Genomic DNA, 16,982 nt, shown 5'->3' with positions numbered 1-16,982 from the left:
CTGGCATCAAAACAGCACAATTATGGCATATACACCCAATAGCTTTACTTTAAACAACCAGTTGTACAGGTTTCTGGAGTACAATCCATAGTTATAGCATCTATAGCTTTGGATTACGCAAACTAGAAAACCTGTCTAATGAGACAACTGGGTCCTGTATTTTTATTTGTGCTCTTGTAAAAATGAATATGTTGAGGAATAATGCCAAGCATATAAATATGGTGCAGCAGTGCTATAAGCACATTGTCATATCAGCCGTTCACTATGACATTTCTCACCTATCTCCTGTCAAGGACTGACTTACTATTATATTTTACAACATGTATTATATTGTTTTTTTACTGGATTAATGGATCTAAGAAGAGCAATGGAAATATGCCTCCAGGCCCTAAACCTCTTCCTATTATTGGGAACCTCAATCTGGTGGATCTGAAGAAGCCATACGAGTCACTGATGGAGGTAGACCCAGTTAATATTAATACATGAAATTCATGTTTGCAATATAACCACAGGTTTGTTCTATCTATCTATCTGTCTGTCTGTCTGTCTGTCTGTCTGTCTGTCTGTCTGTCTATCTATCTATCTATCTATCTATCTATCATATATATTATATTACTGTATTTATTGGCGTATAACACTCACTTTTTTACCCTGAAAATAGAGGGTAAATTGGGCCTGCGTGTTATACACAGGGGGCTGTGGAAAGTTTTTTTCCTGAAACTTCCCTCTTAAATTTAGGGTGCGTGTTATATGCCGATAAATACGGTAGCTAGTTTTATTTTGGTATATACTAAATATAACTCAGATAATGTTTCTTTATATCACCCTTCTTGAATTCTATGTTTATTATTTGGTTATTTTGTACTGTTGGCAAGCACTTGGTCATCGAACTTGATTTCTGTAAAACGTTGCACAGCCAAATTGTAAGAAGGTGGGAAGGGTTGCCAAAGGGAAAACCATCAATTTTCTCTCTTCCATGATTTAGCAGATACATTTAAAAATACACATTTATGGAGGCAGCCATTTATGTCCTGTTTAAGGCTATAAGTAATACTTTCATACAATTTGATACATGAATAATTAAAGTGGTTGTAAAGGTATTTTTTTTTTAACTTAAATAGTTTCCTTTACCTGAGTGCAGTCCTCCTTCACTTACCTCATCCTTCCATTTTGCTTTTAAATGTCCTTATTTCTTCTGAGAAATCCTCACTTCCTGTTCTTCTGTCTGTAACTCCACACAGTAATGCAAGGCTTTCTCCCTGGTGTGGAGAAAGCCTCTTAAGGGGGGAGGGAGCGAGCAGGCAAGTTAGGACGCTCTTGCAGATAGAGAAAGGAGCTGTGTGTTAGTGGGCGTCCTGACACTCCTGCTCGCCCCCTCCCCCCTCAAGAGGCTTTCTCCACACCAGGAAGAAAGCCTCACATTACTGTGTGTAGTTACAAACAGAAGAACAGGAAGTGAGGATTTCTTAGAAGAAATAAGGACATTTAAAAGCAAAATGGAAGGATGACTGCACTAAGGTTAAGGAAGCTATTTAGGGATTTTTTTTTTACCTTTACAACCCCTTTAATTCTATAACTTATTTTTAGATATACAGTATATCTGTACTTTAAATATATATGTGCTCTCTGCCCCTTAACTCAATGCAAATCTATGGGTCAGGTCTAACCTGAGTGAAAGGACAACAGACACCCAGCTATAGATACAGATATAGTTTCAGACCAACAACCACATTTGAAAACAGACTTCAAAGCCCACACCTTGCATAATTAACCAAAAATGAATACTAAATCCAGAGCTCACAGCCACCACAGAGAACCTCAAGACACACCTCCTGTAATCTAATGCAGTCTCTAGTAATATTGTGCAGTATGTCTGCAGTCTCTGGTAAGATTACCAGTATGTCTGCAGTCTCTGGTATCTAATGCAGTATGTCCGCAGTCTGGTAATCTAATGCAGTATGTCCGCAGTATCTGGTAATCTAATGCAGTATGTCCGCAGTATCTGGTAATCTAATGCAGTATGTCCGCAGTATCTGGTAATCTAATGCAGTATGTCTGCAGTATCTGGAAATCTAATGCAGTCTCTGGTAATCTTGTGCAGTATGTCTGCAGTCTCTGGTAATCTAATGCAGTATGTCCGCAGTCTCTGGTAATCTCGTGCAGTATGTCCGCAGTATCATCTGGAAGGAGAACAATAACTACAGGTAGATATTGATGGTCGGACTTTGAGGCCAAGGAAGTATGTTAAAAATAAAGTTTTAATATCATCAATATAATACAAAAAAGCACATAATTAAAAATACAGATACAAAAAATGACCACTGTATACAAAATCCTTAAAAGTCGCCGACGCACGTTTCGCCGTGGGGCTTCTTCAGGACGATGACAAGGATTTCGTGGAATAGTGTGTAACAGAGAACAAGTGGCTATATAACAGATGGTCTCTCGATGGATGCATCCACAGGGCACGTATTGCAGGCGGTATAACACAACCGACAAGGAACTTGTCCTCAAATTTTGAAAGAATCTTGCAGTGACTGTGAGGTCAAAACAAAACGTATTTCAAACTTGAATCAGGCATCACAGGTGTAGTTACACATCATCTGTACTAAAATGAGTGACCCTGCAGCCTACTGGGACAACAACCTTCTCACAAACGACAGGATAAGATACCATCCGCACATAGCAATCCCCAATATACTGGTTCCTGTGCTGGACATCAAAATTTGAGCCTATAGAGGGAGTATCAAGCGGCTGTCTGAGGGTCAAATATGTGTCCCAGGGTGTACACATACGTTACACGCAGTATCATCTGGTAATCTAATGCAGCATGTCCACAGTATCTGGTAATCTAATGCAGTATGTCTGCAGTATCTGGTAATCTCGTGCAGTATTTCCGCAGTCTCTGGTAATCTAATGCAGTATGTCCGCAGTCTCTGGTAATCTCGTGCAGTATGTCCGCAGTTAATTAAAGTTATCTAAGTTATTAAAAACATCATCATGTCAGTTTCATTATGGAGTGATTGATGTAAGTATAGAGTAAATGGTGTGTGATTGTGTGTGCTAATTCAGAGAGGAAGCGGTGGAGCCTAAATAGGAAGGGGTGTGGTTTACAGATGACAGGGCGGGTCTTACATAGGAAGAGGTGTGTCCTTGACAGGAAGGGTGGGTCATATTTAAATTAGGGGGTGCATGAGTTTAGTCAGGCCTAGGGCAGCACAAAACTTAAATACACCTCTGAGCATGTCCATATATATACGCTTTAACAGGGACCCCCAAGACACTATATATGTAGAAACAATTGAGATATGTATAGACAATATATAGTAGAAAGCAGCACATCACGGTGACCAATCTATGAATGCTGTGATGTTTTTATCCAAAAAATATGATTTAACCTGCGATTTGTCAAAGAAGAGAATTTCCATATATTGTATACACTTTAACAGGGACCACCAAGACAATATATATGGTAGGAGGTACAAAATCACCCATTCTCCAGGTTTTATTTAACCTGTCATTAGTAGTATACAAATGTCCACGTGCAGATTTCTACAGGGTTCAGTGGTAGCGCTCACCATGTCCTCTGCCATGCATATAAGGTGACAGTTGACCCTGTAGAAATCTGCACATGGACACCTGTATACTACTAGTGACAGGTTAAATCCACCTGGAGATGGTAATGTTGTACCTTCTACCATATATATGTATATATTGTCTCGGTGATCCCTGTTAAAGTGTATACAGTATATGGAAATTCTCTTTTTTGATAAATCACAGGTTAAATCATTTTTTTTGGATAACAACATGACAGCATTCGTAGATTGGCTATGTCACCTTGATGTGCTGCTGGTTTCTACTACTCTACAGGTTTACTACCGCTTTAAATTGGCCTCTATTTAACCCCTTTTAACCCTTAGTTTACCCTAATCAGCCCCTTTTAACTCTGTTCTCAATTCTACCTTTAACTGGTGTTTTCCCGATGATTTTTGGGCGTATTTCTATTTTATTAACCAGTAATATTATAAAGTGTATATTCACCTTTTTGCAAAAAATGAAAAGGGATGAACTAATTTCCTACACCCTCCCTCCCCCCAGCCCATTCCCGGTCCTTAATTCACTTACCTCCGTGGGTGATCAGCTGTCACTACCCACACAGCCTGTGCAGTGATCAGAGGATTGAAAACAGCTTCAGCAACTTACTTTTGTTTGTAATGAAACGTTCAGGTATTCACTTAATTTGTAGTAGCGTAGACCCTTATCCTAGATGAGGGTCTGATATACATGTTAATGGGAGGCCCCCCACAAAAAAAAATGTTTCCTCCTAAAAATATAAAAGCCAGACCCTTATGCTTGATGAGGGTTTGATATGGATGTCACTGGGGACACCAAAAAGCAGCTTGGGATTCCTGCCCAAATTTTGATACAGCCTCTTAGGCTCTGAATGAATTTTAAGGGGGAACCCCCTAAAAAAGCATGGGTTCCCTTCTAAAATCCATACCATGCAGTCTGGCAGGCCAGGTAAGAGGGGGATATGAATGTGATGTCACGCTATCCCCACTCACTTCTTTACATGGCTGGGGATTCCCAGCAAGAAATTGAAAAGGGCCAGGTGACGTGACATCACTGGTAGCTAAGGACGCAGAGGGTGCTGACACTCACCACTTCCTCAGCAACCATTGACAGATAGGAACCCGTCATAGATTTCAGTGGTACAAAGACTGCTACTACTGTAATGTATATATGAAGTTGGGCTTTTGCTGAGCATGCTTAAAGTCCAGTGTTTGGACAAATGTCTGAACATCCAAGGTTTGGTCTAAACTTGTGTTCAAACCAAACCTTGTGCTCATCCTTAGTGACATTTGTGAAAAAAAAAATTTGCTGGCAGATTATTTTTGACGTTTGGGATGGGAGTTGTGCTCAGGTATAAATCTATTAAATTATTTTGTATTGCAGCTCTCTGAGAAGTATGGAGAAGTTTTCACTGTACACTTTGGACCCAAGAAGATGGTGGTGATTGCTGGATACAGTGCTGTGAAGGATGCCCTTGTCAACCAAGCTGGTGATTTTGCAAATAGAGCAGATATACCAATTTTCAAACTAATACGCAAAGACAAAGGTACGATCATTTTATGTATGGCGCATCTTTTTTTCTGAAGATACAGATCTTTTCTACATTTTATTTTAGTTCCCTTGGCCTGACCACTGGACAAATTTGTTGTTTTAGACCTAATTTAGCAATATCCAGAATATTCTTCTGTCATCACTGAATTCTCAGACTACATATTTTGTGCTCAATTAGCAGATATGGTGATGTGAAAATCACTTCACGCACATTCAAACACTTCTATGAATTTTTGCATGATCTAAAATTTGGCTCAACTCATCCAAAGTAAAAGGATCAATGGGCCAGATTCACAACAGGCGGGCGCAACTTAACTTTTCCGATTTAAGTTACACCGTGTCAGGGTACTAGCTCCATCTTTGACAGATTCCCGCACATGCCCAGTAGAATGACATTTCGGCGCATGCCTGTGCGTGGTTTGCGCGCACGCATGCGCGGTACGGCAGCGCGCCGTGTGCGTGGAAGCGCGCACGTGCACGTATGCGGCAACCCTGGGGTCTTCCACGCCTGCTCAGCCACCTTCAGACGCACCAAGTCTACCAACCTGCTTCCGGCACCGGTGCCTCCTTGTGCCTTCCCTCCTCTGTCTCAACTCCAGAGAGTGGACTGCGCAGGGTCGCAAGGGTGAACCGTCCTCAGCATCTCGGCCTCGGTGAGTACAGGTTCCTGATAGTACAAACCAGCCAGATGTCTGAGGCCGACAGGGCGCGTTCACCTTTTGAGACTCTGTGCCAGCAAGTCTCCGCTTTGACTGAAGCAGTTCAAAAACTACAGGAAGGCTACCTTCAGATCGATGGCCGCCTCCAACAACTGGCTGGCTTACCTGGACCTTCCGCTGCTGCTGTAGCCTCACCTCCCGGACCTTCAGCCTCTCAGGCCCCCGCAAGTCCAGCCATGATGGTGTCCAACCCTGAACCTCGAGTACCCATGCCTGAGCGCTTCGCAGGTGATCGCCGGAAGTATCGGGCCTTCAAAAATGCCTGTTCACTGTATTTGGCTCTCCAACCCAGAACTTTTAGTTCCGAAGCCGTAAAGGTCGGGTTCGTTATTTCTCTCCTCTCTGATGAGCCCCAAGCATGGGCGCACACCTTGATGGAACAACGAAGTCCGATACTGGACACCATCGATACCTTCTTCACCCACATGGCCAAATTGTATGACGACCCTCTGCGTTCAGCCACAGCAGAAGTCACCCTGCACAAATTAAACCAAGGGAGAAGACCGGTGGAAGATTACACCGCTGAATTCAGAAAATGGTCAGCTGACACAGGCTGGAACGAGGTGGCTCTCAAATATCAGTATCGTCAAGGCCTCTCTGAAGCCCTTAAGGATGAGCTTGCGAGGTCAGAAATCCCTGCCTCGCTGGAAGGGTTGATCCAAGCTGCCACCCAGCTCGACAGGCGCCTGCAAGAACGACGTTCTGAGCGGTTCCAGACCAACCGTCCCAGCTGGACCCCGCCGAGATATGCTTCAGCACCTCCTCCTCTCTCATCTCCACCGACCACCGCACTACCTGAACCAGAGCCTATGCAGCTCGGCCTAGTTCGGGCCCCTCTTACCCCGGAGGAAAAGCTCCGGAGACGTCAAGCCAATCTTTGCCTGTATTGCGGATCAGCCGGCCATTTCCTGCGCACCTGTCCAGTGAGACCCTGTAAGTCGAAGCCTCCACCTGCTCTCAACTACCATGTTACCAGTTTGCCACAGACTTACGTTGTCCTCTTTCTTTCCCTACAGCTCCCGGAAGGGGCAACCCGCCTGCCGGCAATTATTGATTCAGGGGCCTGCAGCTGCTTCCTGGACTCTTCCTTGGCCCAAAAGCTGCGCATCCCCTGCCATACCAAGGATTTCCATCTCTAAGTCCACTTGGCTGACGGCTCTCTTCCCCGTTCAGGACTGATCACCCAAGAAACCCTTCCTATCCGTGCCATCTCTGACTCCGGACACCATGAATTTCTCCGGTTGGACCTTATTCCATCCCCCATGTTCCCCATTATCCTGGGTCTCCCGTGGTTGCAAGTCCATCTGCCCTGCATCGACTGGCTCAAAAGAGAAGTCAGTTTTTCCTCCTCCTACTGCTCTCAGCACTGCCTTGCACCAGTTACAGCCACTTGTTCTACGCTAACCACTCCACCAGAAGACCTTCAGCACGTCCCCTCGGTCTACCTGGAATTTAAGGACGTCTTCGACAAACAACAAGCCGATAGTCTCCCTCCACACCGGTCATATGACTGCCCCATCGACCTCCTGCCAGGGTCTGAAATTCCTTTTGGGCGCATATTCCCCTTGTCAGAGACTGAGTTGAAGGCCCTCAAGGTCTATATTGACGAGAACTTAGAAAAAAAGTTCATCCGCCCTTCTTCCTCACCAGCTGGGGCGGGGATCTTCTTTGTCGAGAAGAAGGACGGATCCCTTAGACCCTGCATTGATTATAGGGAGTTAAACAAAATTACCATCAAGAACAGATACCCGCTGCCTCTTATTCCTGAACTGTTCCAACGATTCCGATCGGCTCAGGTCTTCTCTAAACTAGACCTCTGGGGCGCCTACAACCTCGTCCGAATAAGAGCAGGCGACGAGTGGAAGACAGCTTTTAGGTCCAGATTCGGGCACTTCGAGTATTTGGTCATGCCCTTTGGGCTTTGTAACGCTCCCGCCACATTCCAGCACCTAGTCAATGACATTTTCCGGCAACATCTGGATGACTTCCTGGTAGTATACTTGGATGACATCCTAATATTTTCAGCCACAACGGAGCTACATCGGCACCACGTTATGAAGGTTCTCACTATCTTAAGACAGCACAAGCTTTATCTCAAGGCAGAGAAGTGTGAATTTGAAAAGACATCGGTACAGTTTCTAGGATTCATCATCTCCGTAAATGGGGTAGCCATGGACCCCCAGAAAGTCAGAGCAATCCAGGAGTGGTCACCTCCAATGGACAAGAAAGGCGTCCAGTGCTTCATTGGCTTTGCCAACTTTTATAGACGATTCATCATCGGCTTCTCGTCTATTGTCTCTCCTATTACCAAGTTGACCCGCCAAGGGCACCGTTTTCAGTGGCCACAAGAGGCCCAAGAGGCCTTTATTAAACTTAAAGCAGCTTTCTCCTCGGCACCTGTGCTATGTCATCCGGATTCAACACTGCCTTTTGTCTTAGAAGTTGATGCCTCGGAATCTGCTACAGGCGCTGTTCTTTCTCAAAGACAGGGGCTAAAGTCACTCCTTCACCCAGTAGCCTATGCTTCCCGGAAGCTGAGCCCCCCTGAAAAAAATTATGACGTCGGGGATAGAGAATTACTGGCCATAAAGTTCGCATTAGAGGAGTGGAGATACCTGCTGGAGGGGGCAGCTCATCCCATCATCATTTTCACTGACCACAGGAATCTGGAGTACTTACGTTCCGCAAAACGTCTAAGACCCAGGCAGGCCCGCTGGGCTCTCTTCTTCACTCGCTTCAATTTCCATATTACTTACCGTCCCGGCTCTAAAAATGGAAAGGCTGACGCCCTCTCCAGGATGTTTCCTGAAACACCCAACACATCCGAACCCAGCACTATCCTATTGTCTCAAAATTTCTTGTTACTCCCTCAAGCAGACTTACTGACCTCTCTGAAAGCAGCTTGTCGACGGTGCCCTGACCATGAGATCTCCTCTTTGGAGAGAAGGGATGACCTACTGTGGTCGCAAGGAAAAATTTTTGTGCCAATGGAAGCTAGGCAGTTGATTCTGAGCACTTTTCATGATCGCAAATTGGCAGGCCATTTTGGTACACGTAAAACCTCTGAGCTAATCTCCCGCTCTTTCTGGTGGCCAAAATGGAGGTCCGACTGTAAAGATTACGTCACTTCCTGCATTCGCTGCCAACGGAATAAGGGACCAAACACGAAGACCTGGGGCCTGCTTAAACCTCTACCCATTCCGGAGCGCCCTTGGGCTGAAATCTCTATGGACTTCATTGTCGATCTGCCTCCATCAGCAGGGTTTACCACGATCCTAGTCGTGGTTGACCGCCTGTCCAAAATGGCGCATTTTCTGCCTATGATAGGTACGCCCTCCGCGGCAGATACAGCCAGAATTTTTTTTAAAGAGGTCGTCAGGCTTCATGGGGTGCCCAAAAGCATTGTATCCGACAGAGGTACTCAATTTACATCCAAATTTTGGAAGGAGCTCTGCAAAGCACTGGAAGTAAAAATCTGCCTTTCCTCTGCCTATCATCCCCAAAGTAATGGCCAGACAGAACGGACCAACCAAACGCTGGAACAATACTTACGTTGCTTTTGCTCAGTCTCCCAAGACGATTGGTCCTCCTTGCTATCTATTATAGCCGAGTTCGCCTATAATAACTCCGTACATTCCACCACTAACCAAACTCCATTCTGGGCTAACTTTGGTTTCCATCCTTCCTTTCTCCCAGACTCTATCCCTGAAGCACCTGTACCAGCTGTCCAGAAACATGTAACCTTCATTCAGCGGAATTTCCAAAAATTACAGGAGGTTATGCAGCAAGCCCAGGAGGATTATAAGAGGTTCTATGACCGAGGGAGGAAGGATTGCCCAGCTTTCGAAGTTGGTGAGAAGGTTTGGCTGTCTGCCACCAACCTCAAATTACCTGTCCCCTCACGAAAGTTGGGTCCAAGGTTCATCGGCCCATTTGAGATCAGACGGAAGATCAATCCTGTGGCTTTTGAACTGGCATTACCCGAGTCTTACAGGGTCCACCCCGTGTTCCATGCCTCCTTGCTCAAACCCGTTGTGCCGGATCCCTTCAACGGAAGAGAAGAACTGCCACCTCCACCAGTGGAGATTGAGGGTGAAAAAGAATTTGAAGTGGAGGCTATCTTGAGCTGCAGGAAAAGAGGAAGGCAGTTGCAATACCTTATAAAGTGGAAGGGATATCCCCCTGAAGATAACTCTTGGGAGCCTTCCCGGAATCTCCATGCCCCTCGTCTGATTCGGGCCTTTCACCTGGAACACCCGGAGTTAATGACCAGTTTGGGCGTCCGGAGTCCGCCCCTTTGGGGGGGGCACTGTCAGGGTACTAGCTCCATCTCTGACAGATTCCCGCACATGCCCAGTAGAATGACATTTCGGCGCATGCCTGTGCGTGGTTTGCGCGCACGCATGCGCGGTACGGCAGCGCGCCGTGTGCGTGGAAGCGCGCACGTGCACGTATGCGGCAACCCTGGGGCCAATCAGAGGCCGGACATTCCTATTTAAACCAGCAGCCTTCCCTGAACAGGTTGCTGGTTTGTCATCAGCTTTAGTGAGTTTACCTGTTGCCATATCTCCTTGTTTTGACCCGGACTTCCTGACGACTCTCCTCTCACCCGGAACCTCTGACCTTTTGGCTAACGTACCTTGGATTGCTGCTGTCTCCTGCCCTTTGACCTTGGCTTGTACCTACGGACTTTCTCTGCCTTCTCCAGCCCTTGACCCACGGCCTGTGACCCAGACTTGCCTTTATCTTATGCTTGTTTCTTCTGGGCCTCCTGCCAGTAGCTGCCTGATCTCCAGTTGCTTCCAGTCTTCCACGCCTGCTCAGCCACCTTCAGACGCACCAAGTCTACCAACCTGCTTCCGGCACCGGTGCCTCCTTGTGCCTTCCCTCCTCTGTCTCAACTCCAGAGAGTGGACTGCGCAGGGTCGCAAGGGTGAACCGTCCTCAGCATCTCGGCCTCGGTGAGTACAGGTTCCTGATACACCGTCACAAATTTTCTGCCTAAGTGCCCGATCCACATCCGGCGCAAGGCGGGCCCAATCGAATGGGGCGAGTCCCATTTAAATTAGGCGCGCTCCCGCGCCGGACGTATTGCGCATGCTCCGACGTGCATTGCGCTAACTGACGTCGCACCAACGTCATTTGCTTAGACGTTAACGTAAATGACGTCCAGCGCCATTCACGGACGTCTTACGCAAACGACGTTGATGTTTAAATTTCGACACGGGAACAACGGCCATACTTACCATGGCTTAAGAGAACTAGGGCTCAGCCCTAGTTTTACGCGGCGTAACTCAACGGAAACAACGTAGATTTAGATCGACAGGCCGTTCGGGACATTCGGGGATCGCCGTAAGTCTTCATTTGCATATTCTACGCCGGCCGCAATGGCCTCGCCACCTAGCGGCCGGCCTAGAATTGCATCCTTAAGATCCGACAGTGTAATTCAATTACACATGTCGGATCTTAGGGCTAGCTATGCGTAACTGATTCTATGAATCAGTCGCATAGTTAGAAACAGAGATACGCCGTCGTATCTCGTTTGTGAATCTGGCCCAATGTTCCAATGCACAAGCTGTTACTAGAAGCCTGCCTAATACAGCAATTGATTACAGAGGGTTCTCTACCACCAGCACTGGTACAGGAGCATATGTGTCTGAGCTTTCACCTTATTCTTCATAGGTTCCAAAAGCAAAGCAGTTACCCAACCACCTAGAATTCAGCTTTCCAACCACCTGGAATTCCGCTTTGACTGAGTAGTGAAGGATGTTTACTGATAGCTTTATATCATTTATTGTTCTTTGGACATGGTTCTTTGCCTTACTGAATAAAGTCACTGCGTGTTGGAGCATAAACTATGGGCCTATTTACATGTCATTATCTTTATTTTAGGTATAGTATTTAGTAATGGTGATTCTTGGAAAGCCACTAGAAGGTTCGCACTCTCAACTCTTCGAGACTTTGGAATGGGAAAGAAAACAGTAGAAGCCAGGATACAAGATGAATTAATCCCTCTTATTGAAAATTTCAAATCACACAATGGTAACAAGTCTTATTAACTGTAAACAAGTCTTAATAACTTGTTGCAAAAATGTGCAACGCCCAGAAATTATTTTATTCTTCCAAATAAACTCTTACAGTAAACCTTACAAATATGTCTATAAAGTCAAAAGTGTATATAGCCAAAATAAATAAATATTTCAAAATTCATGTATTCATATGTGCATAACAATAAATAAAATGAATTATTTGATTAAACCAGGGGTCTCCAAACTTTTTAAACAAAGGGCCAGTTTATTGTCCTTTAGGGCCGGATTGTGGCCAGCAGGGGCAAAAAATGTCGGCATCATTGAGAATATGGCCTCAGGATTGGTGGTCAATAGGAGGGGTAGTGCCCCTATTAACCCCCCTGGCGGTATTCCCGAGTCTGACTCGGGGTTACATTTTTGTGCTGCGATCGGTAACCCCGAGTCAGACTCGGGCTCGCCTCACAGAATCCACAGGCATGGTTTGCTTACCTTGTCACTGGATCCAGCGATGCCACCGCGCAGTGTGAGCGAGCGGTACCTCGCTCGATTCACACAGTGCCTCTGTGTGCCACCGATCTCCGTTCCCTGCGTTGTTACGACGCACGGGAGCGGAGAACGGCGCCAAATTCAAAAAGGTAAACACAAACATTACATACAGTATACTGTAATCTTATAGATTACAGTACTGTATGTAAAAAATACACACCCCCCTTGTCCCTAGTGGTCTGCCCAGTGTCCTACATGTTCTTTTATATAATAAAAACTGCTCTTTCTGCCTGCAAACTGTAGATTGTCCATAGCAACCAAAAGTGTCCCTTTATGTCAAAAATGGTTTTAGAGCAGCTAGAAAACAGCGATAATAAATTATAATCACTTGCAGAATTGTGCGATAGCGATTTGTGGGGAAATTCGTCATAAAAAAATAAAAGTAATGACAGTGACAATTCTGCAACTGAGCAAATTTCAGTGATTTTGAGTTGATTACATTATTGAATAATTTTTATTATAATTATATTATTATTTTTTATAATTATTTATAATTATTTATTATATTATAATTTATAATTTTGTTTTTAAAAAAATTTCATACCCGGGATGCTTACTAGACTCTTGTTTGGACAGATTTAAGTGAGTTATTCCTAAGAATTGCAGGCCTACAATATAAAACGCCAAATTTCCTTGCAAATAATGGTACCCCTTTCAGCACCTAAAATCTGAAATAATCATACCGCTAGGGAGGTTAATAGGAGGAATAGTATCCCATCATTGGTATCAGTGGAAGAAAGAGTGCCTCATTGTTGCTGTCAGTTGGAGGAATAGTGCCTCACATCAGTGGAAGGAATAGTGCCTCACATCAGTGGAAGGAATAGTGCCCCAAGGGCCGGATAGAAGCTAGCAAAGGGCAACATTTGGCCCTTGGGCCGCAGTTTGGAGACCCCTGGATTAAACTATCCAAATATCCACAATAAATAAATCATAAACCTGTTAATCATAAATTATAATCATGTTTTATTTATTGTGGACATTTAGATGATTTCAATAAATAATTAATTTTATTTACTTATGGTTATGTACATATGAATGTATGAATTTTAAACATTTATTTATTTTGGCTATATACACTTTACACTTTATAGACATATTTGTAAGGTTAATTGTAGGATTTTATTTGGAGGAAAACAATTATTTGTGGGGGCTGCACATTATTTCACATTGTTTTACAGATGTTACTAGCTGCCTTTCTCTTTTTTTTAGCGCTGATTGGTTCCCTTTACAAGTCTTATCAAAATGTATACCAGAAATAGAAACATGATTATTCTGATGAGGCCATGGGACGGAACTACCGCCATAGCGACTCACGCAGGCACTATGGGGCCCGCAGCCGAATGGGGCATGGTGAGAATGAGGAATTCAGTGGCGGTGCATCCATAAAGGGCGCAGGAGCGCCGCCCCCTCTCTCCTGCACTGCTCTAACCACCATAGATAGATTCATGCATTGCATGACTCTATCTATGGTCGTTGTGTGTTAGCAAAGTGAAGGAATTTGCTTTGCTAACACTGAATCCACCTCTCAGGGAATCAGGTTGCCAGGTCTGTTACCTGTCACCTGATTGGCTGAAACGTAAGGCGCTTTGATTGGACACCTGAGAGAGGACAGGCATCTGATGGGGCATAGTAGCGGCAATTGATGGGCACACTGGCATCATCTGATGGGGCACAGTAGCAGCAATCGATGAGCACATTGACAGCATCTGATGGGGCACAGTAGCGGCAACTGATCGGCACACTGGCAGGTGGAGGGCTGTTTGCAGGGGGGGCCCCATACATAATTTTGATATGGAGCCCTGTGATTTCTAGTTACGCCCCTGAATGAGGCCTAAAATATAATATATATATATATATATATATATATATATATATATATATACTGTATATATATACAGTTAGGCCCGGATTCACAAAGCACTTACGCCAACGTATCTCGAGATACGCCGTGTAAGTGAAAATATGTGCCGTCGTATCTGTGCACCGTGCCCACAAAACTAGATACGCCTGAAAATAGGCTTCCTACGTCCGACGTAACTTGCCTACGCCGTCGTATCGTGGGCGCATATTTACTCTGGGCGCATTTGTCTCTCCCATTGATTTTCTATGCACATATGCAAATGAGGGAGATACGCCGATTCACGAACATCCGTCCGTCCGACGCAGTGCGCGTAAAGTCATACGTCCGGCATAAAGTTATGCCCCATAAAGTAGGTGTAACTCAGCAGCATCCATGCAAAGGTCTGCACCAGGGAACTGAAGCCGTCGTATTTTACGTAGTTTACGTTGGAAGTGAATATGGCTGAGCGTAGGTTACGTTCACGCCGTAGGCAGTGATCCGTCGTATCTTAGGGAGTAGATCCGACGTGATTTTGAGCATGCGCACTGGGATGCGTCCACTGGGCTGCGTCCACTGTTCGTTTTATGGCACTCGTCCCGATCATTTGCATGGGGTCACGCCTCATTAGCATGGCTCATGCCCACTTCCACCTACGCCGGCTTACGCCGAGGGAACCCAGCACAGTTTGGGAGGCAAGTGCTTTGTGAATTCGGTGCTTGCCTCTTTGCGCTACGTCGGCGTTGCGTATATTAGATACGCTACGCCGGCATAAATATGTGCCAATGTATGTGAATCCGGGCCTAAATATATATATATATATATATATATATATATATATATATATATATATATATATATATATATTGTATTCAATGTAAAATCCTTTCCTCTATGTTCATTGGCTGAGAGTGCCAATTGGGAGCCAGTAGCCAGACCTTTTTGGTCATGAGCCTTCAAAAATTTCTGGGACCCCATTTGTTCAGCATGATGCCAGGATAGAAAGGGGACTATCTGATGCCTTTGAGGTGCAGGTGGGGTAATCTGCAGCCCCACTTTTCCCGACAATTAAGTTAAAGTCACGGTCTGAGCCAGCGGATTGATATGGAAGAGGCCAGGAATTGAACTTAATACACACTCTTCCACATGACACATTTAGCTGATCCCATATGTAATAGAAAAATCTGACTACTTTTATCAATAATTCATAGCAAATTTACCACTTATTTTCTTTTCATTGTGTTTAACGTGTTCTAGGGGAACCATTTGACACAGATGTCATAATAAGCTGTGCGGTGTCTAATGTTATCTGCTCTATCATTTTTGGAGAAAGGTTTGACTACAATGACCCAGTTTTTAAAAAACTTGTTCGATTAATGGATGAAAATACCAAACTCTTTGGCTCACCTAAGGTGTTGGTAAGCATTGCTTTTCCTTTTTTATTATTATTAGATTAAAAGCTATTATAACAAATGTAGACATTTACAGAACCTAGAGAAAGTATTGACCTCTTCAAATGTTTTCATGTTTTACTGGTTTAGAACACTGACTCGAGTTGTAAAGGCAGAAGGTTTTTTATCTTAATGCATTCTATGCATTAAGATAAAAAAACTTCCGTATGTAGCAGCCTCTCCCAGCACCCCCCAGTTACTTACCTGAGCCCCATCTCTCTCCAGCGATTTCCACAAGTGTCTTAGCTGTCCAGGACTTTCCTCCCGATAGGCTGAGACACAGAAGTGGCAGCATTGGCTTCCGCGCAGTGTTAATTTTCATTGACTTCAATATTTTTGGCTACTAAATTAATACTATTTTAGTCTACCAAAATACGACTAAAACTAAAACAATTCAGATGACTAAAATACAATTAAAACTAAAATGGCAAAAGACTATGGCTAAAACTAAATCGAATTTATATCACAACGGCTAAATCTGTGACTGTAGTGCATGTTCAAACCTTAACCACTTGCCGCCCGCCAATGACAGATTGACTGCGGCAAAGTGGCTTCAATATCCTCAGTGGACGTCATATGACGTCCTCAGGATATTGAGCTGCTGCGCGCCCCCGGGGGCGCGCATCGCGGCGATCGTTGTTGCATGGTGTCAGTCTGACACCCCAAAACACTGATCTAGCAGTGACACCTGTGTTAGCCCAGGAATTTTGATCAGACCTAACAATCACCACCACTCCACTCACTACAGAGGAGCTAAAAACTAAATTTACCCCTTTAGAGGCTGCTGCAGAGAAGCATATTCACAGCGCAATGCTGCACACCACCATGTTTTATTGTGGGGATGATGCGTTTATAATGTACAGTGTTTGGTTTACAAAAAACATGGTGTTTGGTCCGATGGCTTAAACACTTAGGGCCAGATTCTTAGAGGAGATATGACGGCGTATCTCCAGATACGCAGTCATATCTCTGCGTCCGGCCGGTCGTGTCTATGCGCCTGATTCTTAGAATCAGTTACGCATAGATATCTATTAGATCCGACAGGCGTAAGTCTCTTACGCCGTCAGATCGTAACTGCATTTTTACGCTGACCGCTAGGGATGTGTATGCTGATTTACGCATTGAAATATGTAAATCAGCTAAATATGCAAATTCACGAACGTACGCCCGACCGACGCAGTACAGTTACGCCGTTTACATTAGGCTTTTCTCGGCATATAGTTACCCCTGCTATATGGTGGCGTAAGTGCGGCGTCCAATGTTAAGTATGGCCGTC

At 44.7% G+C, this 16,982-nt stretch overlaps 1 protein-coding gene across 2 annotated transcripts in view; it reads left to right on the top strand.

The window, feature by feature from the left end:
• The first annotated feature begins 216 nt into the window (after positions 1-216).
• LOC120943445 (cytochrome P450 2K1-like) overlaps positions 217-16,982 on the top strand; it is a 28,689-nt gene continuing 11,923 nt past the window's right edge. The window contains exons 1-4 of one of the 2 annotated variants that reach the window (XM_040356748.1): positions 217-459; positions 4,957-5,119; positions 11,736-11,885; positions 15,513-15,673. In XM_040356748.1, the coding sequence (XP_040212682.1) occupies positions 265-459; positions 4,957-5,119; positions 11,736-11,885; positions 15,513-15,673 (669 nt within the window). In that variant the 5' untranslated portion in view covers positions 217-264. Of the gene's footprint in view, positions 513-4,956; positions 5,120-11,735; positions 11,886-15,512; positions 15,674-16,982 lie in introns of both variants that reach the window. The other variant, XM_040356749.1, reaches the window with a different exon arrangement.

This window comes from Rana temporaria, chromosome 6 (genome assembly GCF_905171775.1).
Source record: "Rana temporaria chromosome 6, aRanTem1.1, whole genome shotgun sequence".
Classification (NCBI taxonomy): Eukaryota; Metazoa; Chordata; class Amphibia; order Anura; family Ranidae; genus Rana; species Rana temporaria.
Note: the sequence above shows the minus strand (reverse complement) of the source record. Positions and strands in the feature narration are given on the sequence as shown.